General features: G+C 54.3%; 2 protein-coding genes across 3 annotated transcripts; both read right to left on the minus strand.

Annotated features, from left to right (window-relative positions):
* Positions 1–4,638: 4,638 nt before the first annotated feature.
* LOC104056115 (olfactory receptor 52E4) lies at positions 4,639–22,256 on the minus strand. 2 transcript variants are annotated; one of them, XM_054052653.1, is made up of 2 exons: positions 22,231–22,256; positions 4,639–6,166 (listed from the first exon to the last, which is right to left on the minus strand). In XM_054052653.1, exon 2 carries the CDS (start codon positions 6,157–6,159, stop codon positions 5,194–5,196), a length of 966 nt encoding a protein of 321 aa, XP_053908628.1. In that variant the 5' UTR covers positions 6,160–6,166; positions 22,231–22,256; the 3' UTR covers positions 4,639–5,193. The 2 variants fall into 2 exon arrangements, with proteins under 2 accessions (XP_053908628.1, XP_053908637.1); XM_054052662.1 differs by lacking the exon at positions 22,231–22,256 and adding an exon at positions 6,854–7,627.
* Positions 22,132–27,186, minus strand: LOC104056124 (olfactory receptor 52B2). The gene is made up of 2 exons (XM_054052644.1): positions 26,604–27,186; positions 22,132–23,866 (listed from the first exon to the last, which is right to left on the minus strand). Exon 2 carries the CDS (start codon positions 23,829–23,831, stop codon positions 22,857–22,859), a length of 975 nt encoding a protein of 324 aa, XP_053908619.1. The 5' UTR covers positions 23,832–23,866; positions 26,604–27,186; the 3' UTR covers positions 22,132–22,856.
* Positions 27,187–27,752: the final 566 nt, after the last annotated feature.

Raw genomic sequence — 27,752 nt, forward strand, 5'->3', positions numbered from 1 at the left:
TGTTCTCTGTCACCATTCTGCATCCAACTCTGGAGTCCTCAGCATAGGAAGGACATGGAGCTGTTGGAGCGGGTCCAGAGGAGGCCACGGAGATGATGCGATGGCTGGAGAACCTCCTGTATGACAACAGGCTGAGAGAGTTGGGATTGTTCATCCTGGAGAAGAGAAGGCTCCGTGGAGACCTTGGAGCATCTTCCAGTAGGGAAAGGGGCTCCAGGGAAGCTGGGGAGGGGCTCTGGATTAGGGAGTGCGGGGATGGGATGAGGGGAACGTTTTGGAGCTGCAAGAGGGGAGATTGAGATGAGATCTTGGGGAGAAATATCTTCTTGTGAGGGTGGGGAGGCCCTGGCCCAGGTTTCCGAGAGCAGTGGTGGCTGCCCCATCCCGGGAGGTGTTCAAGGCCAGGTTGGATGGGGCTTGGAGCCCCTGATCCAGTGGGAGGTGTTCCTGCCCATGGCAGGGGATTGGGACTGGATGGGCTTTGAGGTTCTTTCCATCCCAAACTGTTCCGTTATTCTCTGATTCCATCTGCAGCCAAACGCAGATCACCACGTACGTTACACTTTCCCTGCCAACTCCTGGTAATTAAGCAGTCCATAACTGTCCTGTTTGCAATTAATTTCTCCAATTTTCTTTGTGTCTGGAGCTTGGAAGCCTCAGGACAAAACGTCCTGGTGCCTGCTGTGAAGCCCTGAAAACAGCAATGTTTTTTTCCAGTAAACTTCATGCAGGAGAAGCCTCTTGCCCGCGGCACAACAAAAGCCAGCCTGACCTTTTCTGAGCCCTCCAGGAGGCTGGAGGAGGTGGACCACCTCAAGGCTGTGGTTGTTATTGTGCAGCTGAGGCTGCGAGCAGGGAGGTGAAGATGCAGACCCAGCAGCAGAGATGAGAATCAAACCGCTTCCTGGCTTGCATACAAAGCAGCTCGCTGAGAACCAGACGGGTCCAACGATGGCAAACCGAGCCCTCTTGAGACAGGTTAAGACTGCAGGAATGGACATTCACGGAATCATGGAATGGTTTGCGTTGGAAGGATCCTCAATCCCATCCACTTCCACCCCCTGCCATGGCCAGGGACACCTCCCACTGGAGCAGTTTGCTCCGAGCCCCATCCAGTCTGACCCTGAACACATCCATGAATTGGGTTTCCACTTGAGAACACTCAGGCAATGGTCCAAGCCTCTTCTCAACTCCATACCTTCGCTGGGCTCTCTCCAGTCGCTCTGTCTTTCTGAAGTTGGGGAGCTTGGAAGTGGACACAGGACTTGGGATGGGGCCTATTTAGGGCAGAGCAGAGAGGGAGGAGAACCCCACTTGCCTCCTTCCCACACTCTTCTCCATCACCTCGGGATCCCCTTGGTGACCTCGGCCACCGGGTCCCATTCCTGGCTCATGGTTGGGTCAAATGCCCATCACCTGGGAGGCAGAGGAGCTGCTTGGAACAGCCGTCCGTGTGGTTTAGAATCACAGAACCAAGGAATGGTTTGGGCTGGAAGGGACCTCAAAGCCCATCCAGTTTGACCCCCTGCCATGGCCAGGAACACCTCCCACTGGATCAGGGGCTCCAAGCCCCATCCAACCTGGCCTTGAACCCCTCCAGGGATGGGGCAGCCACCACTGCTCTGGGAAACCCAGGCCAGGGCCTCCCCACCCTCACAATAAAACATTTCTCTCTAAGATCTCATCCCAATCTCCCCTCTTGCAGTTCAAAACCTTTCCCCTCATCCCATCCCTGCATTCCCTGACCAAGAGCCCCTCCCCAGCTTTCCTGGAGCCCCTTTCTGCACTGGAAGCTGCTCTAAGGTCTCTGCACAGCCTTCTCTTCTCCAGGCTGGACAACCCCAACTGTCTCAGCCTGTCCCCATACGGGAAGTCCTCCAGCCCTCACATCATCTCCATGGCCTCCTCTAAACGTTCTTCAACAGACCCACGTTGTCTCTGGGCTCCCATTGGATGTGGGATGCTGTCTGCATGGAAGCACGGTGCTCCTTCCCAGTCCTTTGAGTGCCGGCATTAACACAATCATCAGTGTTTCAACACTCACATCTCCTTCCCTAAGGATCAGTCCATGCTGCTGGTGTAAACCTGCCTTTGGTCAGGCCCTGCTGGGAGGCGTGAGCAGAAGAAGCATCCTACAGGACACGTGATGTGTGTGACCATCGTAAGGTTTAACAAGGCCAAGCGCAAGGTCCTACACCTCGGCCGCAGCAATCTAAGGTTTCAGTACAAGATGGGGATCGATGAGATTGGAAGCAGCCCTGAGTAGAAGGACTTGTGGTGTTCATTGATAAGAAGATCCACGTGAGCTGCAATGTGTGCTCACAGCCCAGAAACCAACCATGTCCTGGGCTGTACCCAAAGAGTGGGACCAGCAGGGCCAAGGACGGGATTCTGCCCCTCTGCTCCAGTCTGTGAGACCCCACCTGGAGTCCTGCATCCAGCTCTGGAGTCCTCAGCACAGGAAGGACATGGAGCTGTTGGAGCGGGTCCAGAGGAGGTCACAGAGGTGATGCGAGGGCTGAAGAACCTCTGCTATGAGAACAGGCTGGGAGAGTTGGGGTTGTTCATCCTGGAGAGGAGAAGGCTCTGAAGAGCACTTATAGTGGCCTTCCAGTCCCTGAAGGTGCTTCGGGGAAGCTGGGGAGGAGCTTTTTACAGGGCATGGAGTGATAGGATGGGGGGAATGGCTTTAAAGTGGAAGATTTAGATTAGACATTAGGAAGAAATTCTTCATGATGAGGGTGGGGAGGCCCTGGCCCAGGTTTCCCAGAGCAGTGGTGGCTGCCCCATCCCTGGAGGGGTTCAAGGCCAGGTTGGATGGGGCTTGGAGCCCCTGATCCAGTGTGAGGTGTCCCTGCTCATGGCAGGAGGTTGGAACTGGGGGGGCTTTGAGGTCCCTTCCAACCCAACCCATCCATGGCCCTGTGTAAACTGAAACACATCTACAGCTTGGTAACTGCCCTGGGAATTAATTATGGACTTGGTAGAAATAGAGCATCCTCCATCCCAGCTTCAGGTCAGGACCAATCCCAATTTACCCATTGTCCCAGTGTGTGAGATTGCTTTCCCTGGCACAAAGGTCCTCCTCACCGAGGGAGCCGGGAGTGACATTTCTTGGTATTAATGACATCACAAATTACAACCCAGGGATTGATTTCACCCAAGTTTGACCTTTATTGATTCACTCCATCGGTAGAGAGGAGATGGAGGTGGGATGGCAATAATTTTCTGAAGCATTGCTGGTGATGAGGGACCCCAGGGACATTTCCTAGAGCACTGCTTTGTAGGTCCAGGCTCAGGAGGATCCTGCTGGACCCTGCCGGACCATCCACATGCTTCACTCCCTCGGAAAACGCTGGGAATAAGCGCTCTGGAACGTTCATGCAGAGGAGTTTGGTCAGTGACTCTGCTGTATCTGTGAAATCAGGAGGCCACAGCCTTGCGGGCTGAATTTAAAAGGGTTTATTGATCGGTAGAGTCTTGTTTATCCAATTCTCCAACCACCTGGGAAAAACGGTCCTTTATTGTTCTCTAATGGAGTGATGTTCAGGATGGGACACACGTTCCTCAACCAAACCCAGTGCAAAGCATCAGCCCAGATTTGACACAATGAGACAGTTGGGGTTGTTCAGCCTGGAGAAGAGAAGGCTGCAGAGAGACCTTGGAGCAGCTTCCAGTACAGAAAGGGGGTCCAGGAGAGCTGAGGAGGGATTCTTGATCAGGGAGTGCAGAGCTGGGACAAGGGGAATGGTTTTGAGCTGAAAGAGGGGAGATTAAGGTGAGATTTTAGGGAGAAATATTCTGCTGTGAGGGTGGGGAAGCCCTGGCCCAGGCTGCCCCGAGCAGTGGTGGCTGCCCCATCCCCGGGGGTGTCCAAGGCCAGGTTGGATGGGGTTTGGAGCCCCGGATCCAGCGAGAGGTGTCCCTGTCCCATGGCAAGGAGTGGAACTGGATGGGCTTTGATATCCCTTCCAACACAAACCATTCCATGATTCTTTGACACAAACAGGCAAAGCGACCGCTGTGTTTCACATGAAGATGATGCCGTGCTGTGTAAATTAAACCCAAAACAGTCATTTAACCCGATGGAACTCAGACACTGGAAGCCAAAGCCAAAGCCAAACTCAGACTTGTTTCTTACCTCAAAACCGTACAGAATCAGTGACTCCTGGCAAAATGAAAAGCTTCATCTCTGTTTCAGAAGGGAAGCGGTGACACTGCCGTCAATGCGGCATTTGCTGGGTGTGGTAGCGCGAGTTCCTGCCGCCCTGGCAGCTTTTGCGCCCGCGCCGGATCATCCTCCCTGCTATTTTGCAAGGTTAGGACCTGAGGGAGACGTGACTGGGATTGGAACTGAGGCAGCTTCTCTTTTTAATTATTGGTTGAAATCTGGGCTGTGCAGCAAGAAAAGGGATGTCAGGGTCTGCAGCAGCAGAGAAGAAAGATGTGAAGCACTAAAAGGAGAGTTTGGGGGCAGTTTTCATTACACAGGTCACGTTTCAGTCCCAGTAGCTGCTGGATTTGGACGGTTCCTCCACCCCTTGTTTAACACCGGCTGTTGTGTTGCAGAAAATGTTCTGGGAGAGAAAGCCTTTCCGAGTACAGAAGAGATCCAAAGCTGTGGGACTGGCAGGGACAGGCAGGGGATTTTGCCTCTCTGGTGAGACCCGACTTGGAGACCTGTGTTTGGTTCTGGAGTCCTCTGCACAGGAAGGACGTGGAGCTGTTGGGGCGAGTCCAGAGGACTCCAGAGGCCATGGAGATGATGTGAGGACTGGAGCAGCTCTGCTATGAGGACAGGCTGAGAGAGTTGGGGTTGTTCAGCTGGGAGAAGAGAAGTCTACAGGGAGACCTTAAAGCATCTTCCAGTAGGGAAAGGGGCTCCAGGGAAGCTGGGGAGGGGCTCTTGATCAGGGAGTGCAGGGATGGAATAAGAGGAAAGGTTTTGAGCTGCAAGGGAGGAGATTGAGGTGAGATTTTAGGGATAAATGTTTTCCCATGAGGGTGGGGAGGTCCTGGCCCAGGTTGCCCAGAGCAGTGGTGGCTGCCCCATCCCTGGAGGTGTTGAAGGCCAGCTTGGATGGGGCTTGGAGCCCCCTGATCCATTGAGAGGTGTCCCTGCTCATGGCAGGGGTGGGACTGGGTGGGCTTTGAGGTCCCTTCCAACCGAAACCATTCCATGATTCCATGATCTCACTCTTGTTCTCGCAGCCAACATCTCTTGGGGCAGACAAAGATCTTCACAACCTTCGTTTTGATCTGTTGTGTCCGCACGCCGTACACCACAGGGTTCAGCAGCGGTGGGAAGAGCACGTACAGGTTGGCCAGGAGAATGTGGATATGGTGGGGGATTTCCTGGCCAAAGCGGTGAGTTAGAACTGTGAAAAAAGCTGGAATATAGAAGAGTAAAATAACACAGAGGTGGGAGCCACAGGTGTTGAAAGCCTTGTGGCGGGCGGTCTTGGATGGCAGCCTGACCAGCACCGGCAGAATTAAGATGTAGGAGACTGCAATGAGGACAACGTCCACCACTATGGCCGCAAACGGCACGATGAGGCCATACAAGACGTTGATGGAGATGTCAGCGCAGGCCAGGCGGGCGATGCCCATGTGTTCGCAGTAGGTGTGTGGGATGACGTTGTGCCCGCAGAACGGCAGCCTCTTCAGGAGGAAGACGCACGGGAAAATGATGCAGAAGCTTCTCAGCAAGGCCACCAGCCCAGTTTTGACAACGGCTGATGGAGTCAGCACCGCCGCGTATCGCAAGGGGTTACAGATGGCCACAAAGCGGTCAAACGCCATGGCCAGCAGGAGCACTGACTCAGCCGAGAAAGTGAAGTGCAAGAAGAACATCTGGGTCAGGCAGGCGCCGAAGGAGATCTCCCCTGCACTGAACCAGAACAGAGCCAGCATCTTGGGGACGGTTGTGGTCGACAGCACCACGTCAGCGATGGCCAGCATGGAGAGGAAGAGGTACATGGGCTGGTGGAGGCTGTGTTCTGTCCTGATGACAAACAAGATGATGCCATTTCCTAGCAGGGAAGCCAGGTACATTGAGCAGAACGGGATCGAGATCCAGATGTGCAGCTTCTCCATGCCTGGAATGCCAGCCAGGATGAACATTGCTGGGGTCAAGCTGGTAAGGTTGAACAGTGTCATGGTTCACCTGAAAGCGAAGGCAGAAGACACTGCAGACCTTTATTTCATAGACTCATGGCTTGATTTGGGTTGGAATGGACCTCAAAGCCCATACAGTTCGACTCCCTGCCATGGGCAGGGATACCTCCCACTGAATCAGGGGCTCCAAGCCCCATACAACCTGGTCTTGGACACCTCCAGGGATGGGACAGCCACCGTATCTCTGGGAAACCTGGGCCAGGGCCTCCCCACCCTCACAGCAAAATATGTCTCCCTATGATCTCATCTCAATCTCCCCTCTTGCAGCTCAAAACCATTCCCATCTTCCCACCCCTGCACTCCCTGATCCAGAGCCCCTCCCCAGCTTTCCTGGAGCCCCTTTCCATACTGGAACCTGCTCTAAGTTCTCCCTGGACCCTTCTCCATTCTGTAAGTCCACAGTAGAAGAAAGGAGTCAAGATCAAGAGAAGAAAGGCTGTGTTTGCAGGGATGTACAAGATCTTCTCAGGCATCAGGGACTGCAGAGGGGACAGCCAGGGCTTTTAAGGTACTTGAACTCACACCAGGTTAGAGAAAGAAAGTACCTCAAGGCTGGAATCCCATGTTCCTTCCTTATCTCCGGAGGTGCTTCTCCCTTTCCTTTCATTCCTGGGACCCAGTTCCATTGGCTTTGCACCTTTTTGCCAGCACAATTCTAGCACAAACCAAAACTAACCTGGCACTTGGAAAGACCTTTGGGTCAAGAACCTTTGGGTCAAGAACCTTTGGGCTCCTCCACCAGCCAAGGAAAGGGTCGCAGAGCTGCGCCAGCACGGTCTGCGGGGCCCTGGAGCCTGGATCCCGGGCTGACTCACCCGAGTCAAAACGGAACGCTGCTACTTTTCAGCACTTCTGCAATGACAGTCGGCTCTTAAATATCCAAACTCAACCCAGGGATTACCCATGAGGCAGGTGAGATGAGAAAGTGATGCCAGGGCTGAAAAACAAAGCTGTGAGGCTGCTGCACGCAGAAATACTGATTACATGCATGAGGAAGCGATTGTTTTGAACAGCAGAGCTGATTCCCTGTTCACACTCAGAGACAGACGCAAATATCCTGAACCAAGAAAGCCCAAGCACTCAGCATCATAGAAACAAAGCATGACTGGGCTGCCCACAGAAATGAAATGAGTCAACATGTTGGTGGAGGAAAAGCACAACAAGAGCCGGCAACGTGTGCTCACAGCCCAGAAACCACCCGTGTCCTGGGCTGCATCCAAAGCCGTGAGAGCAGAGGGCGAGGGGGGGCGGGATTTTGCTCCTCTGCTCCGCTTTGGTGAGAACCCACCTGGAGCCCTGCATCCAGCTCTGGAGTCCTCAGCACAGGAAGGACATGGGGCTGTCGGAGCAGGTCCAGAGGAAGCCATGGAGATGATGCCAGGGCTGGAGAACCTCCCATCCGACGACAGGCTGGGAGATTTGGGGTTGTCCAGCCTGGAGAAGACATGGCTGTGGAGAGACCTTAGAGCAGCTTCCAGTACAGAAAGGGGCTTCAGGAAAGCTGGGGAGGGGCTCTGGATCAGGGAGTGCAGGGATGGGACGAGGGGAATGCTTATGATCTGCAAGAGGGGAGATTGAGATGAGATCTTAGGGAGAAATGTTTTGCTGTGAGGGTGGGGAGGCCCTGGAACAGGTTTCCCAGCGCAGTGGTGGCTGCCCCATCCCTGGAGGGGTTCCAGGCCAGGTTGGATGGGGCTTGGAGCCCCTGATCCAGCAGGAGGTGTCCCTGCCCATGGCAGGGGGTGGGACTGGATGGGCTTTGAGGTGTCTTCCAACCTAACCATTCCATAGTTCCATCATTCTATGAAGTATCCTGAACCAGGAAAGCCCAGAGAGCTTCCTCCACCAGAACCAGGCACGACTGTCTGCAACCATTAAATGAATCAGCATCTCATTCTGGAAATTATTTTAAAACAATTCAGTACAAATATTGCATGCAGTAAGATGTCATAGGATCATGAAATCAAGGAATGGCTTGTGTTGGAAGGGAACTCAAAGCCCACCCGGTCGCAGCCCCCCAGCCGTGGGCAGAGACACTTTCCACACACAATACACCAACACAAAAAATCTCTTTCATGCTGGTAACGCGTATGTTCCACACTGTCCTACCGAGAGCTGCAGAATCCCGGGTGAAACAGCCAATGGAGGAGGATTCCCTGTGCCTGCAGGGGGGAACCTCAGCACAGCCGGGAGATCGGTGCCCAAGGAACCTCTCAGCATGCGAACCCGTTCTCCAGTCTCATCACCTGCAGTGATGCAAGGACGGTTCTGAGGAGACATCTCCCACAGACACCTCTGAACAGTCCCTAAAACCCCTTAATCATCCTTTAAACCACAAACTGTAACTAGAAAAGCCCACATTCCCCCAAAAAGCTCTGCCGAAGCCTGCGGGCATCCCTGCCCAAGGCTTTAGCTCTGAGCATCTCTGGTTCACGACCCCAGTGCAAAGGCTCTGCACGAAGCGGCTGCTGCGGAGGGTGGAAGGATGGAGCCCCCCTCACTGCCTCCTCCCGAAAACCATCACGGAAGTGACCCAGAGACTCCAAAACAGGTGGGAGAGAAAGGTTTTGTTGCTCATTCCTTGCCTCCTAGAGAGGGAAGGGCAAGAGAAGGGTTTCTCTTGCACAGCCGGAGCGCATCGGCAGCGTTCCCGCGGGAGCAAGGTGTGGGATGCTGCAGCTGACCCAGGCTGGAGGCATCCACGCCGGCTTTGCTCTCCTGTCCATCACCCTCGGGTGGTTTAATCCTGCCTGCTCCTGATACACCGCCATCCTTAACTCAGCACCCCCAGCCCCAAACCCACAGAATCGAGAGCTGCTGATCTCACAGGGGCAGCTCTGCACGTGATTCTCGCTTATCAGGAATTCAGCATCACTGCGCCAGACTCTCAGTATCCCTGAGATCCTGACAGCCCCGAATCCGCAAGGCAAACAGCTTCCCACGTCCCCAGCCGCAACAGCAGCAGCTGCCGGAGCAGGGCGGTGGGGCTTTTGTACCTCTCCGCAGGGTCCCAGAGGAGAGGATGGAGGAAAAGCATCCTGCTTTCTGCAGACACACTCGTGTCCTGCTCTCCGCAGGCACTCGCAGGTCCCTATCGTGCGCTCCCTGCCCACCCAGGGCACAATTAAACCCGCGTCACTCTGCATCCCCTGCCCTCAGGGCTCTGGCCGGGCTGCGATGCAGCCCCAGGCTGTGGCCAAGCAGAGTCCAGATGTGGAAAAAGAGATGTGAGGAGCCCTAAAAAACCCCATTCTGCCATCATACGTGCCGAGCAGCCAGACGTGCCAACTTGAGGCAATTAGTTTTGCACACAGATATAAATAGCAACCCGTGTTTTGAACAGAATTTTGAGCGTGATACCTAAGGCTCTCAGTGACTGATGCGCTAAAAGGAGTTTGGAAGAGTCTCCCAGAGTGATGAGAGAGGCAAACCGTGGGCTGAGCTCCTCTGGGGTGGGAGGAAGAGTGTGGGGTGTGGGAATCCTCCCTGGGTGAAGGTCTGGGCGCTGCCCGCAGCTTCCAGCCGATGACCACAGCTCCCTGCCGCGCAGCGGGAATCTCAACAGAGTGAAAATAAATCAGCCTGTAGGAACCCTTCCCTGCAGGCTGAATCATTCCAGCAAGGAGCAGCCACCGAGCAGAGGCGGCTGTGGATGCCACAGGCTCAGCAGCTCGCCCACGCCTGCAGAACTCAGGGAGATCCGGACCATTAAAACAACTGATTCCACAAGAGCAATTGTGGAGCAGAGCTTTCAGCTCCCATAAAACCTCCAGGGCAGGAGTCCCACCAGGCTCAGCCTTGTCTAGGATTGCAGGGACAGCGGGAATTCGGCAGTGCTGTGCAAAACAAGACACAATGCCTGCAGTGTCAGAGCTCCTGGCCGGTGCAGGTCACCCAGAGACCGTGGAACCAGAGATTCACGGAATGGTTTGGGTTGGAAGAGACTTCAAAGCCCATACAGTCCCAATCCCTGCCATGGCCAGGGACACCTCTCACTGGATCAGGGTTCCTCTGGACTCCATGACCTCAAAGGTCTTTTTCAACCTAGGGGTTCTAAGCCCCATCCAACCGATTCAAAGGCTTTCACGGAGCCGGAGGCAATTCCAGACACACGCCAGAGCAACAGCTCCATTTGTTCAACCGTTTCTTCATTGTGTTCATGTTATTTGATGTTGATGCTAATCATCTAAATTACAAACGCCCTCTTTTAATTAAAACTTCTGCTCCATTCACAGAGCGCTCGTTCCATGCCCGCTACCCACGTCCCATGGGAGGATGTCGTGCGGTGCCTGCATCCACACGGCGTGTCAGGAGGAGATCGCCTCCCAAGCCCCGGCGCTCTGGTCTGCAGGAACAGAAAGTTCCTCTGCAGTTCTTCATTTGGATAAAATGCCCTGGCACACACCCCCGTGGCGGTCACGGGTGCCAGGCTGTGCTCTCAACCCGAGGTTCCTCCTTCCATCACCACCACCAATGAGCCCACTCCTCGCTGGGTGCAGCAGCGGTCGCACGGGGCACTCAGCCCTCAGTGTGGTGACCCCACGGCTCCCGCAGCATCACTGGCTGCAGTTCATGGAGTGATGATGGAAAAACCCCAAGGTCAGAGCAATCCCAAACATCAACCCAAGAGGAGGGGAGAACTAGTAGCAGCCCTGAGGAGAAGGACTTGGGGTGCTGGGGCATGAGAAGCTTGACATGAGCTGTTAACCTGCGCTCGCAGCCCAGAAACTGACCATGTCCTGGGCTGCATCAAAAGCCGTGGGAGCAGCAGGGAGGGAGGGGATTCTGCCCCTCTGCTCTGCTCTGTGAGACCCCATCTGGAGCCCTGCGTCCAGTTCTGGAGTCTTCAGCACAGGAAGGACATGGAGCTGTTGGAGCGGGTCCAGAGGAGGCCACAGAGGTGATGCCAGGGCTGGAGAACCTCCCATCTGATGACAGGCTGAGAGACCTGGGGTTGTTCAGCCTGGAGAAGAGAAGGCTGTGGGGAGAACTTAGAGCAGTTTCCAGTATGGAAAGGGGCTCCAGAAAAGCTGGGGAGGGGCTCTTGATCAGAGGTTGCAGGGATGGGATGAGAGGAACAGTTTTGAGGTGAAAGAGGGGAGACTGAGTTGAGATCTTAGGGAGAAATATTTTGCTGTGAGGGTGGGGAGGCCCTGGAACAGGTTGCTCAGAGCAGTGGTGGCTGCCCCATCCCTGGAGATGTTCCAGGCCGGGTTGGATGGGGCTTGGAGCCCCCTGATCCAGTGGGAGTGGAACTGGATGGGCTTTGAGGTCCCTTCCAACCCAAACCACATCGCTCTGTGGTTTGGTGGTTCAGCTCCCACCAGGAGCACAGGGTGGCAGTCTTCTCCAAGGAATGTGATCCCATCCTGCCTCACCCACAGCATCTCCTGTTTGCAGCAGAGCTCCAGGCTGCAGAGGGTTTCCCAGCTGCTCCCTGCCACAGGGCATTGAGCATCCCCATTACTTAACGGTTGGGACATTCCCTCTGATTTGCAGTCCTGATTTGTTCCTGTTGACCAGATTAACATAGTAACTTTCCGCTAACGAGTCTGGGGATGGAGAAATCTGGGATGAAAATGAGAAGGATTAAATTTTCCAGCCACTCTAATGATTCCTGCACCATTAAGGAGGGTCCTGAACCTGAGCAGCTCCAGTTCTTCCTGGAATTTGATTTCACAGAATCACAGAATCATTGAGGTTCGGAAAAGACCTTTACGATCATCGAGTCCAACACTCAACGCAACACAGCCACCTCACCACTGAGCCCTGTCCTGCAGCACCACATCCACGTGGTTTCTGAACCCCTCCAGGAACGGGGACTCCACCACCATCCTGGGCAGCCTCTGCCAGGTCTTCACCACTCTTTCTGTGAAGGAACTTCTCCCAATATCCAATCTAAACCTCCCCTGGTAAAACATGTGGCCGTTTTCTCTCATCCCTGCCCTGACGATCCCTGCTCTGCTCCTGTTGGCCACCCCATGGTTGATCCAAGCCCGGATGCTGTCAGCACTCCATTTCTGGACCTTGGAGACTGTCCCAGGGACCTCGAGCATCTCTATACTCAGACACCCTTCATCGCTCCTCCAGTGGCGTCACTACAAGTGGTGGGAAGGGGAGCTCAGGTGGGGCAGGGTGATAGGGAAGAGGCAGCACAGGCACCGTGGCTTCCAACCAGTCTCATCACCATCCACTAGAGAAGATGATGCACCCAGCCTCAAAGTGCAGGCAGCATCTATCCTTGCTTGGAAGAGCCCTTCCAAGGAGAAGGGCCAGGGACACCTCAGAAACAGCACAAATCACCACATTTGACACCGCTTCTCACCACATTCTGCTTGAGAAACGTGCTGCAAATGGCCTGGCCAGGAGGACTCTGTTGGGTGAAGAACTGTCTGGGTGGCCGGGCCAAAAGACGTGTGGAGAATGGAGTTCAATCCTGCTGGAGGGCAGTGACAAGTGGTGTCTGCACGGCTCAGTGTTGGGTCCAGTTCTGTTCAAAATCTTTATCCACGGATGAGGAGATGGAGCGTGATTTCGAGATGACACCGAGCTGGGTGGAAGTGTGGATCTGCTGAAAGGCAGGAAGGCTCTGCAGAGGGGCCTGGCCAGGCTGGATCCATGGGCTGTGACCAATGGGATGAGGTCCAACCAGGCCAAGTGTCAAGTCCTGCACTTGAGTCACAACCACCCCATCCATGTTCCAGGCTTGTGGAAGAGCGGCTGGAAAGCTGCTCAGTAGAGAAAGACCTGGGGCTCTTGGTCAGCAGCAGCTGAACATGAGCCAGCAGTGGCCCAGGTGGCCAAGAAGGCCAACAGCATCCAGGCTTGGATCAGCCACGGAGTGGTCAGCAGGAGCAGGATGGATCATCTCCCTGCAGACATCACAAAAGAGGCCACACCTCGAATCCTGGGTTCATTTCTGGGCCCTCACTCCAAGAAAGAGCTGGAGGGGCTGGAACGATTCAGGAGAAGGGAACAGAGCTGGGAAGGGTCTGGAGCACAGGGGTTGTGGGAGCGGCTGAGGGCCCTGCGACGGTTAACCTGGAGAAGAGGAGGCTGAGGGGAGACCTCATTGCTCTGCTCGGCTCCCGGAAAGGAGGTTGTGGTGAGGTGGGTGCTGTTCTCCTCTCCCAGGTGACATGCGATGGGATGAGAGGAAATGGCCTCAAGTTGCACCAGAGGAGGTTCGGGATGGACATCAAGAAAAATCCTTTCACAGGAAGGGTTCTCAGGCCTTGGCAGAGGAAGTGATAGAGTCTCCATCACTGGAGGGGTTTAAAAGCTGGGCAGATGAGGTGCTCAGGGCTGGTAGGGTTAGACTCAATGATCTCAAAGCTCTTTTCCAACCAAACGATTCTACGGCTGCAAGCGTGGATGTAGAACCAGGGGCTAAACCAGGCTTGCATAGAGGTCCTGCACCACTCTGGAAACCAAACACCTTGGTGAGTAAACAACTTTGTACCCAACAACTTCCATCCTCCGTATCTGTATGGGAACAATCACTGCTGGAGAGTCTGCTGGTGCTCTCATGAGCTGCTCACAGCTGTTAATTATTCTCATGACTCAAAACAAGGCTTTTCTTTCTAATCAGCCGGGCTTCATTTTCCCTTCATTCTCATTCATCCTTCTCAAGGGCATTTGCAACGCTCCCTCGCATCAGATGTTTCCTCCAGAGGCTTCCACCCTGCCATGAAGATGCCTCCAGAGAAGTTTAAAAATTAATGTGCTTTGCACCCTTTATGGATCAAGTTTTTTCTCCAGCACTTGATTAAACATCTGCTCCATCTCACTCCTCTCCAGACTTCTTTGCTCTCCTTGAAAATAAGGACCCCAAGACTAAAGGCAGGACCCCATCACAGCTCACCATGAGCTGCCCAGATCTCACTGGCATTGATCTGCTCCTCCAAATCAGACCAGTACAACCTTCACGTAGGTCAACCAGGCTGAAAGCCACCTTCTCACCCTCCACCAGCCAGCAAGGAGGAGCTATTAGAGATCTTTGCTCTAGAAGGTGTCTGGTGAGGTGTGCTTTGGCCCCTGAGCCTGTGTTGTGCAAGAAAGAGAGTCTAAAGGAGACCACGGAGATGATGCGAGAGCTGGAGCACCTCCTGTTGGAGGACAGGCTGAGAGAGTTGGGGTTGTTCAGCCTGGAGAAGAGAAGGATCCAAAGAGACCTTAGAGCAGCTTCCAGTACAGAAAGGAGCTCCAGGGAAGCTGGAGAGGGGTTCTTGATCAGGGAGTGCAGGGGTGGGATGACGGGAATGGTTTTGAGTTGAAAGAAGGGAGATTGAGATGAGATTTTAGGCAGAAATGTTCTCCTGTGAGGGTGGGGAGGCCCTGGCCCAGGTTGCCCAGAGCAGCAGTGGCTGCCCCATCCCTGGAGGTGTTCAAGGCCAGGTTGGATGGGGCTTGGAGCAACCTGATCCAGTGGGAAGTATCCCTGCCCATGGCAGGGGGTGGAATAGGATGGGTTTTGAGGACTCCTCCAACTCAAACCATCCATGATTCCATGATTCTAGAAGACAGAACATCCCCTTGGCTACACCCCAGTCCTTGAGGGACTGCACTGAAGAGCTCTGAAGAGCCAGAAACCACCGGAGACCTCTGGGTCCATCCCTCTGTGCCTACCTGCTGCGCCGGGAGGATTTGCTGCTCTCCATTTCTGCCTTTAGCTGGGGCAGCGCAGTTTCAACATTCCGTTTGCCCTTCCAGACAATGACCGTTCCTGGTGTTGGTGCAGGAAGCCTGCCTTACCTGGAGATCTGCCTAAAATCCTCCTGCCTGCCACCCTTCCTGGTGGTGAGCTGGAGCGTTCCAGGTGTTGAGCATGAAGCACTGGGTCCCAAGGAGCAAACGCAGGGGCTGATGCTGCTCATGGATGAAGCCCCCCAGGGTCCCTCCAGTGTTCCAAACGGACCAAACAGCTTGGTGTCATCAACCTTTCATTACAAGGGGACTGTGAGCCCACTCTCAGCCACTACTGTGGCCAAGCAACGTTGGATTCCGGTGCTGGTTTCTCCCTATGTTCTCCCGCTCACCTTATCCCAAAATTATTGCTGCAGTGGGAGGTGTTTCACAGGGACTGGGCAGCAACAGGGGAAGGAGTAGGTCTTCTCATGGAAGCCAGCATGACTCCAGCATCCCCTGCTCCCTCCTCATCCTGCCAGGAGCAGTGCAGTAGGCATGGAGCAACTCTCCCCGCTTGCCATACGTTATCCAGAATGTGGACCTCAGAGCTGGGTGAAACATTTAAGATCAAGCCAAGGGAATTGTGGACCTGTGCTGGCCACCATCACCCTGGCACAGCTACGGGAACACGCTGGAACCCACCTGTTGGACAAGAACCACCCAAAGGTCTCGCAAAACACTCCTTCTCCTGGATGCCCAAGCTCCTCTGGATCCACCTCCACTGGGCATGCAGCCTCCCTTCTCTATCACAGCCCTTCGGAGGATGACTCCGCATTCACCTCTATTGAATCAACCACATTTGCATCATCTAAAAACCTCGTTAGCAATGATCCCACCCTTTCTGCTACACAACCCATCACCATCTACAGCATCAGCCCCAGTATCCGATCAATCCCTGCCGAACGGCCCCAGAAATACACGGAACACAATCTCTTTGTGGGAAGTCCTCACCGAGATATGGATTTGCCGTCGGCCAAGCTCCATCAACGTCTGCTTTAATTATTATTTATTTGTGATAATGAAATTTAAACCCCAGTTCTGGGAGAACAAAACAAGTCCTGTTCGGCTTTCAGGTAACTTTACCGCCGGAATGCGGAGGTCATCATGAAATGAAATGACCTGAACCTACGGAAGATAAATACCAAAAATAAGTCCCCATGGCCATTACTTACATTCTTGCCCTTTTTAGACTCTATCGATCAAGTCTCAAATTCACTTTTCTGTTATTTTATTTGGCACAAATGTCAAACTAAGCCGGTTCAGATTCCTCCAATAATCCCATGTCTCCTTTTCAACCTGAGCCGTCAACACGCGCTCACAGCCCAGAAACCAACCGCGTCCTGGGCTGCATCCAAAGAGTGGGACCAGCAGAGAGGGAGGGGATTCTGCCCCTCTGCTCCGCTCTGGGGACACCCCACATGGACCCTGTGTCCAGCTCTGGAGTCCTCAGCACAGGAAGGACATGGAGCTGTTGGAGCGAGTCCAGAGGAGATCACAGAGATGATGCCAGAAGCTCCTGTACGAGGACAGGCTGGGAAAGTTGGCATTGTTCAGCCTGGAGAAGAGAAGGCTCCGGGGAGACCTTAGAGCAGCTTCTCACATGGGAAGGGGCTCCAGGAAAGCTGGGGAGGGGCTCTGGATCAGGGAGTGCAGGGATGGGATGACACAGCCAGCAGTGTGCCCAGGTGGCCAAGAAGGCCAATGGCATCTTGGCTTGTATCAGAAATGGGGTCACCAGCAGGTCCAGGGAGGTTATTCTCCCTCTGTACTCAGCACTGGTGAGACTGCACCTCGAGTACTGTGTTCAGTTCTGGACCCCTCACCACAAGAAGGATGTTGAGGCTCTGGAGCGTGTCCAGAGAAGAGCAACGAAGCTGGTGAGGGGCTGGAGAACGTCTGACGAGGAGCGGCTGAGAGAGCTGGGGGTGTTCAGCCTGGAGAAGAGGAGGCTGAGGGGAGACCTTATTACTCTCTACAACTACCTGAAAGGAGGTTGTGGAGAGGAGGGAGCTGGGCTCTTCTCCCAAGTGACAGAGGACAGGACAAGAGGGAATGGCCTGAAGCTCCGTCAGGGGAGGTTCAGGTTGGATATCAGAAAAAAATTCTTCACAGTAAGAGTCATCAGCACTGGAACAGCTGCCCAGGGAGGTGGTTGAGTCACCTTCCCTGGAGGTGTCTAAGGAACGGGTGGATGAAGTGCTGAGGGACATGGTTTAGGGAGTGTTAGGAATGGTTGGACTTGATGATCCAATGGGTCCTTTCCAACCTTGTGATTCTGTGATTCTGTGAATGGTTTTGAGCTGCAAGACGGGAGATTGAGATGAGAAATGTTTTGCTGTGAGGGTGGGGAGGCCCTGGCCCAGGTTTCCCAGAGCAGTGGTGGCTGCCCCATGCCTGGAGGTGTTGAAGGCCAGGTTGGATGGGGCTTGGAGCCCCTGATCCAGTGGGAGGTGTCCCTGCCCATGGCAGGGCGTGGAACTGGGTGGACTTTGAGGTCCCTTCCAACACAAACCGTTCCACAATTCTGACTTTACTGTGCTACTGCTCCTCTTCTGGAAGCCTGCAGAGACCTGAGCAGCCCCGGAGAACGGCGATCAGCACCTTTCCACTACCACGACTCTTCAGGGGAGCCATCGGGGCCCTTTGGGGACCAGCAGGAACCTCTAATCATAGGATCATGGAATCATTAAGGTTGGAAAAGCTCTCCAGGCTCATCCAGACCAACCCTGCTGTGCATACCATGCACCAAGGTGCCACAGCCACATGGTTTTTTAACCCCTCAAGGGATGGGAACTCCACTACTGCTCTGGGCAGCCTCTGCCAGGGCTTCATCACTCTTCCAGTGGAGACATTTTCCCTAATACCAAATCTAAACAGCCTCTGAGAGGAGAGATCAACATCTGAGAGCAAACCAATCCACCACCAACTCCATCCTGGGTGTGGAGTCACCACCTCGCTGCAGGCAGCACAGCTCACAGGGCTCTACCATTCATCATCTGCCTCACCACAGCGGGGGTTGTTATTAATTAACTAAGACTCGCTAAGACATTACGATGACGGACACCAGACGAAGGAAAATCATTAAGCTTTGCTCCTCTAATTCATAGCTCATGGAGCTTTGCAGACGAAGAACAATTAATGAAGCACCATTGTGTGTAAACAGCTATGGAAATCAATGGGAACATCTTTAACTGGGGACTCTCAAGGTTTTTAGGGTGAGGAAAGTCCTGCTTGTCTTTGTCCGTGCAGCCAAGCACCCAAACTCACCCCTAAAGAGCCTTCAAAGCACTCGCTTAGAGCTTGACTCAGCACCAGCCTCAAGCCTGGTCTCCACTTCAGGCAGAGGTTGGTCTCCTTCTTTGTGCACATCAGCCTGAAAAGCCTACCCAGGTGCTTGGTGAAGAGTCATGGAATGGGTTGGGTTAGAAGGGACCTCAAAGCCCATCCAGTCCCACCCCTGCCATGGGCAGGGACACCTCCCACTGGATCAGGGGCTCCAAGCCCCATCCATCCTGGCCTTCAACATGTCCAGGGAAGGGGCAGCCACCACTTCTCTGGGCAACCTGGGCCAGGGCCTCCCCACCCTCAGCATAGAATTTCTTCCCTTTATCTCACCTAAATCTCCCCTCTTACAGCTCAAAACCCCTCATCCTCTCCCTGCATTCCCTGATCAAGAGCCCCTTCCCAAGCTTTGCTGGAGCCCCTTTCCATACTGGAAGCTGCTCTAAGTTCTCCCCATGTTTCTGACAGAGTCTCCACTTATCTCCCAAAGTGTCTGAGATTTCATTTTCTTCCTGCAGGCACTGCATAGATGCTGTGAAGAAACTCCAGTAAAATCCCTCTCTCCTCACCAGAAAAGGCTCCTCACATCCCAAACATCCCTGCGAAGATCCTCCTGCATCAACCGAGCAAAAAAAAATAGCTCAAGTGTGGGAAATCAACCACAAAGAGCAGAAGTGCTGGTTTACCCTCTTGTGAGAGTTATTAAGCTCACAGTTTAACCAGATTAGGACCATAAATCTTCCTGATCCGTTGGCTAATGTCCCATTAGGAATGTCCCCTGTGGACATGAACCGCTACGCTGGTGATTCATTGACTCGGGGACGTTTGCCTGTGCGGTTTGCTCTTGACCAGGCCACCACATTCATCCAAGGAGCGGAGCAGCCCGAGGGCTGCTGCCTCAGTTGGTAACACTCTTCTTGGAGGCCTGGAGAAGCAGGAGGGTCCATGGAATGAACTCATCTGGTAGAACGACACAGTCCATCCCACCCCATCCCATCCCATCCCATCCCATCCCATCCCATCAAGGCTTGCTGATAAAGTGGACGTGAAGGTGCCTGCAGGAACGCATCGCCCCCCCCAGAGAAGATCCTGCATGTTGAGGACCTCTCAGTGGAGTAGAATCATGGAGGTTGGAAAAGACCTCCAAGATCAGCCAGCCTAGCTGTCAGCCCAGTCCCACTGGGCCAACTGATCCCCGTGCCCAGGTGCCACGGCCACACGGTTTTCCACACGGTTTTTGAACCCTTTGAGGGATGTGGGCTCCACCACCGCCCTTGACAGCCTCTTCCAGGGCTTCACCACTCTTTCCAGGAAGGAATTTCTCCCAATAACCAACCTAAACCTCCCCTGGTGTAACTTGAAGCCATTTCCTCTCATCTTATCGTTTGTTAATTGAGAGCAGAGACCAGCACTCACCTGACTCCAACTCCTTTCCAGGTGCTATGGAGACTGATGAGGTCTCCCCTCAGCCTCCTCCTGTCCAGACTAAACACCCGCAGTGCTCTCAGCCCCTTTCCTGGTTCTCCAACCCCTTCCCCACCTCCGCTCCCTTCTCCGGACGTGCTCCAGCCCCTCAAGGTCTTTCTTGGAGTGAGGGTCCCAGAACTGAACCCAGGATTCAAGGTGCAGCCTCCCCAGCACCAAGTGCAGGGGGACAATCCCTGCCCTGCCCTGCCCTGCTGGCCACCCCACAGCTGATCCAAGCCTGGATGCTGTTGATCTTCATGGCCACCTGGGCCACTGCTGGCTCATGTTCAGCTGCTGTTGACCAGCATCCCCAGGTCTTTCTCCTCCAGGCAGCTTTCCAGCTGCTCTTCCGCAAGCCTGGAGCTGTAAAGGGTTGTTGTGTCCCAAGGGCAGGACCCGGCGCTTGGCCTGGTTCAACCCCATCCTGTTGACCTCAACCATAAGTAACATCAACCCAAGAAAAGTGCCAGTGTGTGAGAGCAGTAACATCACATGCAGCCCAGCACTGTCTTCTTATTGCCACTCCCCACCCATTTCTCATTATTTATAGTTGGATTGGAAGATATTTGGAGGCTTTTGGTTTGCATATTTGCAACATCTGCCCATGGAGATCTTAAATCCCAATGGCTGAGAATCACAATGAGCCACAGAATCACAGCATGATTTGGGTTGGAAGGGACCTCAAAGCCCATCTAGTTCCACTCTTCCCATGGGCAGGGACACCTCCCACTGGATTGAGGGCTCCAAGCTCCATCCAACCTGGCCTTGAACGCCTCCAGGGATGGGGCAGCCACGGCCGCACTGGGCAACTCAGGCCAGGGCCTCCCCACCCTCACAGGAGAACAGTTCTTCCTAAAATCTCCTCTCAATCTCCTCTCTTTCAGTTGAAAACCGTTCCCGTCATCCCATCCCTGCACTCCCTGATCAAGAACACCTCCCCAGCTTCCCTGGAGCCCCTTTCCATACTGGAAGCTGCTCTAAGGTCTCCCCGCAGCCTTCTCTTCTCCAGGCTGAACAACCCCAACTCTCCCAGCGTGTCCTACGGGAGGTTCTCACATCACCTCCGTGGCCTCCTCCGTGGACTCACTCCAACAGCTCCATGTCCTTCCTGTGCTGAGGACTCCAGAACTGGGCAGAGGCTCCAGGTGGGGTTTCCCCAGAGAAGAGCAAAATCCCTCTCTCCCTACTGGTCCCACGGCTTTGGATGCAGCCCAGGACGCGGTTGGTTTCTGGGCTGCGAGCGCACGTTGGTGGCTCATGTTGAGCTTCTCCTCCCGCACACTCCAGGTCCTTCTCCTCAGGACTGCTCCCAACCCCTTCTGTGTTGATGCGTGGATCGCCCCGACCCAGGGGCAGGACTTTGCCCTTGGCATTGTTGAACCTCATGAGTTTCACAGCCCCACTCTCAAGGTCTTGACAAACACATTTTTGCCTAATATTGACCAATTTAAGTGGCATCTCAGTTGTTTTAAGAGCTGACCAAAAGGCTTCCAGGAGAAAGCCCCTTGGCAGAGGGTTACTTGGTCCACAAGCTCTTGCTTTCAGGCAGGGCTGGAGGAGACGTGAATCACAAGCCAGGTCTTGGAGCCACGAGCTGCCTCGCCTCTCAGCCCACCTCCAGACCTGCTGTGACCCATGAGCAGCCACCATGTGGCTCCTCGAGCTCCTCTATGCCCTTGAAGACCTTAAAGTTCTATTCCAGGCTGACCCATTTCATGTGCTGCACATAACAACTCTCTCTCCTGACGCGTTCTCCTCCCCGCACCTCCGTCTCCTATCAGGAACTCATGCGGACTCTGTGTCAACACCCTTCCTTTTGCCAAGAACGCCAACACAAACACCGGAGTTTTGAGGACAAAAAGACCCCTAACAATACGAGCAGCTTTTGTAACGAGCTCTCTTATCATCTCTGGTGAGCAAACAGCTTTTAATGAGCAGACTTTCATTTCCCCTGTGCTGGTCGCAGGGTTCCCTCCTCTGATGAAATCAGAAACAAAACAAAGAAGAAAAGAAATGTGGTGAAAGAGTCCAGAGCTTGGGGTGGGGTTTTTTTGATCAGAAATCATGAATCTCCTTCTTTCCCTTTTCTTTTGAAGTTGGAGCAGCATTTTGGTGTAGTTGGAGCAGAGCAGGGTTTGGATTGCTGGATTGGTGTCATGGAATCACAGGATCATGGAATGGTTTGGGTTGGAAGGGACCTTAATGATCGTATAATCATGGAATCACGGAAGAGTTTGGTTTGGAAGGGAACTCAAAGCCCATCCAGTTCCAATCTCCGGGTGTGTGGGCCAGCCCTAGGAACTAGGGAATGGTTTGGGTTGGAAGGGATCTCAAAGCCCATCCAGTCCCACCTCCTGCCATGGGCAGGAACACCCCCCACTGGATCAGGGGCTCCAAGCCCCATCCAACCTGGCCTGGAACCCCTCCAGGGATGGTGCAGCCACCACTGCTCTGGGCAGCCTGGGCCAGGACCTCCCCACCTGAACAGCAAAACATTTCTCCCTAAGATCTCATCTCAATCTCCCCTCTTGCAGCTCAAAACCATTTCCTCTCATCCCATCCCTGCACTCCCTGATCAAGAACCCCTCCCCAGCTTTTCTGGAGCCCCTTTCCAACCTGCAAGACTGCTATGAGGTCTCCCTGGAGCCTTCTCTTCTCTTGTGTGATCTCCTGCATCATTCAGCTGTGAAGAAGCCTGGTCCTAGAGCTTGGTCACTGCTCCTGCTCTCCGTCAGAGATGTTGGGCTCAATCAGTCCCAACCGGAGCCCTCAGCACCCTGCTGGTGCTCAGCCCTGACGAAGAACATAGCATTTTATGGAGCCTGGAGGTAGGAAAAAACATTCCCTGGCATCTCCAGGGTCACCAGCCCCTCCATAGGAGGCATCTCCAAGGTCCAGCTATGTGTCCATAGGCGGCTTCCTCACCACAAGCAAGTCTGAAAAGGCTTTGCAGCGCAGTCTGTGGGCTTGGCGAGTGTCCTCTGCCCTCTTGGACAGGAAAACAAGGTGTTCTGCAGAAACATCTGGATGATCTGCTCCGTCTTGTGGCTATTGCAATGAACACACCGGCCCTTCCATCAGGTCTCACTGCTGACCCAAGGTCAGGGCATCCTGGCTCCTGACGTTGCTGAGAGGGTTGGACTGCAGAGCCCGAGCCTTCAGGAAGGGCTACTCCATCATTGTACTGAAGACTGTGGCTCCTTCCAGATCACGTCCCATGTCCACCTTCCCTCCGGCATCGCTCAGCACCCGCTCCCCCAGCAGGAACAGGGACACTCCACCGCCGAGCAGAAGAGGCGGACAACACGCTCCCGGATCTGCCTCGTCCTCACCCCATACACAATGGGGTTGAGCATCGGTGGGACCACGACGTAGAGGTTGGCCAATAGGATGTGAACGTGACTTGGGATGTGACGGCCAAAGCGATGCGTGAGGAAGGAGAAGAAGGCAGGCACGTAGAACATGAGGATCACGCAGAGGTGGGAGCCGCAGGTGCTCAGGGTTTTGAGTCGAGCCTCTGTGGACGGGAGCCGAAAGACCACTCTGAGGATCAGAGCGTAGGAGAGAGCGATGAGCACGACGTCCAGCCCAGAGGAGAGAAGAGACGTTGTCAGCCCGTACCAGACGTTGGCTTTGATGTCGGCGCAGGCCAGGCGGGCGATGCCCATGTGCTCACAGTAGGTGTGGGGCATGACGTTGTGGCCGCAGTAGGGCAACCGCTTCAGGAGGAAGATGGGTGGGAACATAATGCAGAACCCCCGGATGACAGCAGCCATGGCGATCTTCCCGATCACCGAGGGGGTCAAGGTGGAAGAGTACCTCAACGGGTCGCAGACGGCCACGTAGCGGTCGAACGCCATTGCCAGTAGAACGGATGACTCCACGATGAAGGTGAAATGGGTGAAGAACATCTGTGTGATGCAGGCGTCGAAGGAAATCTCCCTGGCACTGAACCAGAAGATTGCCAGCATTTTAGGCACTGTTGTGGTGGAAAGCATGAGGTCAGAAACGGCCAGCATGGCGAGGAAGAGGTACATGGGCTCATGGAGGCTCCTCTCTGTGATGATGACGAAGAGGACAATGGAGTTGCTAAACACCGCAGTGATGTACATCAGGCAGAAGGGGACGGAGATCCAAATGTGGGACTCCTCCATTCCTGGGATGCCCGTCAGGACAAAGGTGATAGGATCAAAGCTGCTTTCGTTGAGCTCATACATGGTTCTTCGGTGTTCACCTTTGGCCTGACTCCACTCTGTGAGAGAATCGTTGGATCATGGAAGGTTTAGGGTGGAAGGGACCTCAAAGCCCAGACAGTTCCAACCTCTGGGTGGGCACCTCCCACTGGATCAGGTTGCTCCAAGCCCCATCCAACCTGGCCTTCAACACCTCCAGGGATGGAGCAGCCACCACTGCTCTGGGAATCCTGGACCAGGGCCTCCCCACACTCCCAGAAAAACATTTCTCCCTAAAAGATCTCACCTCAATCTCCCCTCTTTCAGCTCAAAACATTTCCTTGTCCTACCCGTGCACTCCCTGATGCAGAGTGAACTAACGATGAATTTGTGAGCTCATTAGATGAACTCATACAACGTCTTGCTCTGCCCAATGAGTTTCACCCACTCTGCACTCAGGTGGTCTCTGAGTGACCACCTCACTTCTGAGAGCTCCTGGTACAAACTATTAGTATGGGAGTGACAACCATTCCAGTCCCAACACTGGAAGGGTCTGAGATGAGGCTGATGTTCACCTATCACCTCTGAAGGATTTGGCCGCCACTGAAACTCCTGCTGGAAGTGTCTCTCCCTGTCTTTCCACCTCTATAAACATCCTCACCCATTTGCAGACACCACAAAGTCCTCTTTGTGCCTCATCCCCATCCCACAGAGACCCAAACACCAAGGAGGAATGTGGAGATCTAGGCTGGACTTCCAGCCCATGGACTTTATGGATTCCCTGAGGGTCTCTCCTACCTGACAGATTCCCTGCCTGCCTGAGGAGATGCCACCTCATGCCTTGACCTCTCCTTTGTAAAGAGGGGCGAAGACACAGAGGGATCTGCAGCTGGGGAATGATCTTGGGAATGCTGACCCAAAATGCAAGGCAGCAAGGACTAGAGGGCAGCCAAGTCAAGGCAACTCATGGAGAGATTCCCCATGTGAAGACTTGGGCACTGATGCTCAGCAAATACAGGACCTTCCCAGACTCTGAGCTCAACCTCCTGCACTTTTTCCGGTTCCCAAAGTGACAGAGTAGTGGGAACATGGAGCTGGGTCCCATGAAGGGCTGAGCAGCCTGGGGGTATCCGTGTAGATGTGAATAATTCAGGTCCTCTGGACCCTTGGCCGCGGCAAGCGCTTGGAGGAGGAGGAGGACCAATGCAGGACCAATGAGTTTCACGCACTTCCCCTCTTTTTCATAGAAACGTTTGGTTGGAAAAGACCTTTGCGATCATTGAGTCCAACCATACCTCAACACCATTAAACCATCCCTTAACACCTCATCTACTCAGCTTTTAAACCCCTCCAGGGATGGGGGTTCTACCACTGCCCTGGACAGCCTCTGCCAGGACCTGAGAACCCTTTCAGTGAACAGAGTCTTCCAGATGTCCAATCTGGACCTCCCCTGGTGCAGCTTGAGGCCATTTCCTCTCATGTTATCCCCTGACACTTGGGAGAAGAGACCAGCACCCGCCTTGCTCCAACCTCCTTTCAGGCAGTTTTAGACGGTGATGAGGTCTCCGCTCAGACTCCTCTTCTCCAGGCAAAACAGCCCCCAGGGCCCTCAGCGGCTCCCACAACCCCTGTGCTCCAGACCCTTCCACAGCTCCATTTCCTTTTCGAGATAGGCTCCAGCACCCCCAGGTGCCCCCCCAGGTCTTTCTTGGAGTGAGGGACCCAGAACTGAACCAGGATTTGAGGTGCTGCCTTCCCAACTCCAAGTCCAGGGGGATGATCCCTGCCCTGCTCCTGCTGGCCACGCTGTTTCCAATACAGCCCAAGACACCCTTGACCTTCTTGGCCACCTGGGGCTCCTGGTTGTAGCCCCACTCCCCTGTATCCTCCTCCAGGCAAGAGCTGGGATGTGGGAAAACGAATTTGGGTTCTACCAAAGCCGAACCTTGGCTCTCAGAACCCACCTGGTTTATTCGTATTAAAATGTCAGTGTCTGAGTGCAAAATCTCTTTGAATTTCTAAGTGTCTCCATTAAGGATTCCGTATTCTGAGAACTGAAAGTCCACTCAGAACCTCAGCCAACAGAGAGAAGATCTCAGCTCATCACATTAATCCAATTGTCTTAAAGGCACATAATTCAACAGAGGTGACTAAGGACAGGACAGGGCTATGGCTGCAAATTAAATTAGCCCAGGGACATCCCCAGGCACCAGCGGCAGCCGGAGCGTGACAGCCCGCGGCTCCCGAAGCAGCTCAGCAAGACCACAACACCTCCACTTCTCACAGATGTGGAAATCCATTTCTCCCCCTGCCAACCGGACTTAGAATCACGGAATGGTTTGAGTTGGAAGGGACCTAAAAACCCATCTAGTCCCAAATCCCTGCCTTGGGCTGGAACACCTCCCATGGGATCAGGGAGCTCCAAGCCCCATCCAACCTGGCCTTCAACACCTCCAGGGATGGCGCAGCCACCACTGCTCTGGGCAACCTGGGCCAGGGCCTCCTCACCCTCATAGCAAAATATTTCTCCCTAAGATCTCATCTCAATCTCCCCTCTTGCAGCTCAAAACCATTCCCCTCGTCCCATTCCTGCACTCCTTGATCCAGAGCCCCTCCCCAGCTTTCCTGGAGCCCCTTTCCATACTGGAAGCTGCTCTAAGTTGTCCCCACAGCCTTCTCTCCTCCCGGCTGAACAACCCCAACTCTCTCAACCTGGCCTTGGATGGGATGTTCTCCAGCCCTGGCATCATCTCCGTGGCCTCCTCCGGACCCTCTCCTTTCATTACAAACCTTCACGTTCGCTGTCAAATGACTCACCGAGATCCAACCCTGAAGAGAGACGGGGAACCCCAGCCCTGCTCCCTGTGGAGCTGCAGCGGGAGAGCAAATCGCTATCGGTGCCGCTGAGGGCTGGTGATGTTCATCCTTCCTCCTGAGTCTCAGAAGGATCACCAGCCCGTTCACTGGTGGCATTTAAACTGCTGCTGCATTAAAGATTAACCGTGGTTTCTGGTCCCTGGTGAGTCAGGACATTTCCTGCTCTCCCATCATTTGCATTGCAAGTGGGTTTGCTCCGTTGCTGCTGGGCTCCAGCTGCGCCTCCTGACCACGGCGAGGGCTTGAGAAGGAGACAGGAGAGCATCTCTGGTGTACAGGAGTGTTTTATCCCCCACAGGGACAAAATGGTTCTGTCAAAGCAGTGAAACCACCCGAAAGAGAGGTGGGGCTGTGAGAACTTCACAGGGTTCAACAAGGCCAACGGCAACATCCTACATGGGTGTTGGGACAATCCCAAGGACAAACCCAGGCTGGGTGGAGAAAGGATTGGGAGAAGCCCTGAGGAGAAGGACTTGGGGTGCTGGGGGATCAAAATCTCAGCATGAGCCACCAACGTGCGCTCGCAGCCCAGAAACCACCCGTGTCCTGGGCTGAATCCAGAGCCGTGGGACCAGCAGGGCCAGGGAGGGGATTCTGCCCCTCTGCTCCCCTCTGAGGACACCTCACCTGGAGCCCTGTGTCCAGCTCTGCAGTCCTCAGCACAGGAAGGACATGGAGCTGTTGGAGCGAGTCCAGAGGAGGCCATGGAGATGATGCCAGGGCTGGAGAACCTCCCGTAGGAGGCCAGGCTGGGAGAGGTGAGGTTGTCCAGCCTGGGGAAGAGAAGGATCCAAGGAGACCTTAGAGCAGCTTCCAGTATGGAAAGGGGCTCCAGGAAAGCTGGGGAGGTGCTCTTGATCAGAGAGTGCAGGGATAGGATGAGAGGAACCGTTTTGATCTGCAAGAGGGGAGATTGAGGTGAGATCTTAGGAGGAAATGTTCTCCTGTTCAGGTGGGGAGAACCTGACCCAGGCTGCCCAGAGCAGTGGTGGCTGCCCCATTCCTGGAGGGGTTCAAAGCCAGGTTGGATGGGGCTTGGAGCCCCTCATCCTGTGGGAGGTGTCCCTGCCCATGGAACTGGGTGGGCTT

Source organism: Cuculus canorus, chromosome 1 (genome assembly GCF_017976375.1).
Source record: "Cuculus canorus isolate bCucCan1 chromosome 1, bCucCan1.pri, whole genome shotgun sequence".
Lineage (NCBI taxonomy): Eukaryota > Metazoa > Chordata > Aves > Cuculiformes > Cuculidae > Cuculus > Cuculus canorus.

Excerpts from the sequence above, each read along its gene's own strand:
- LOC104056124 (XM_054052644.1), bottom strand. The coding sequence starts at position 23,831 with ATGTATGAGCTCAACGAAAGCAGCTTTGATCCTATCACCTTTGTCCTG.
- LOC104056115 (XM_054052653.1), bottom strand. The coding sequence starts at position 6,159 with ATGACACTGTTCAACCTTACCAGCTTGACCCCAGCAATGTTCATCCTG.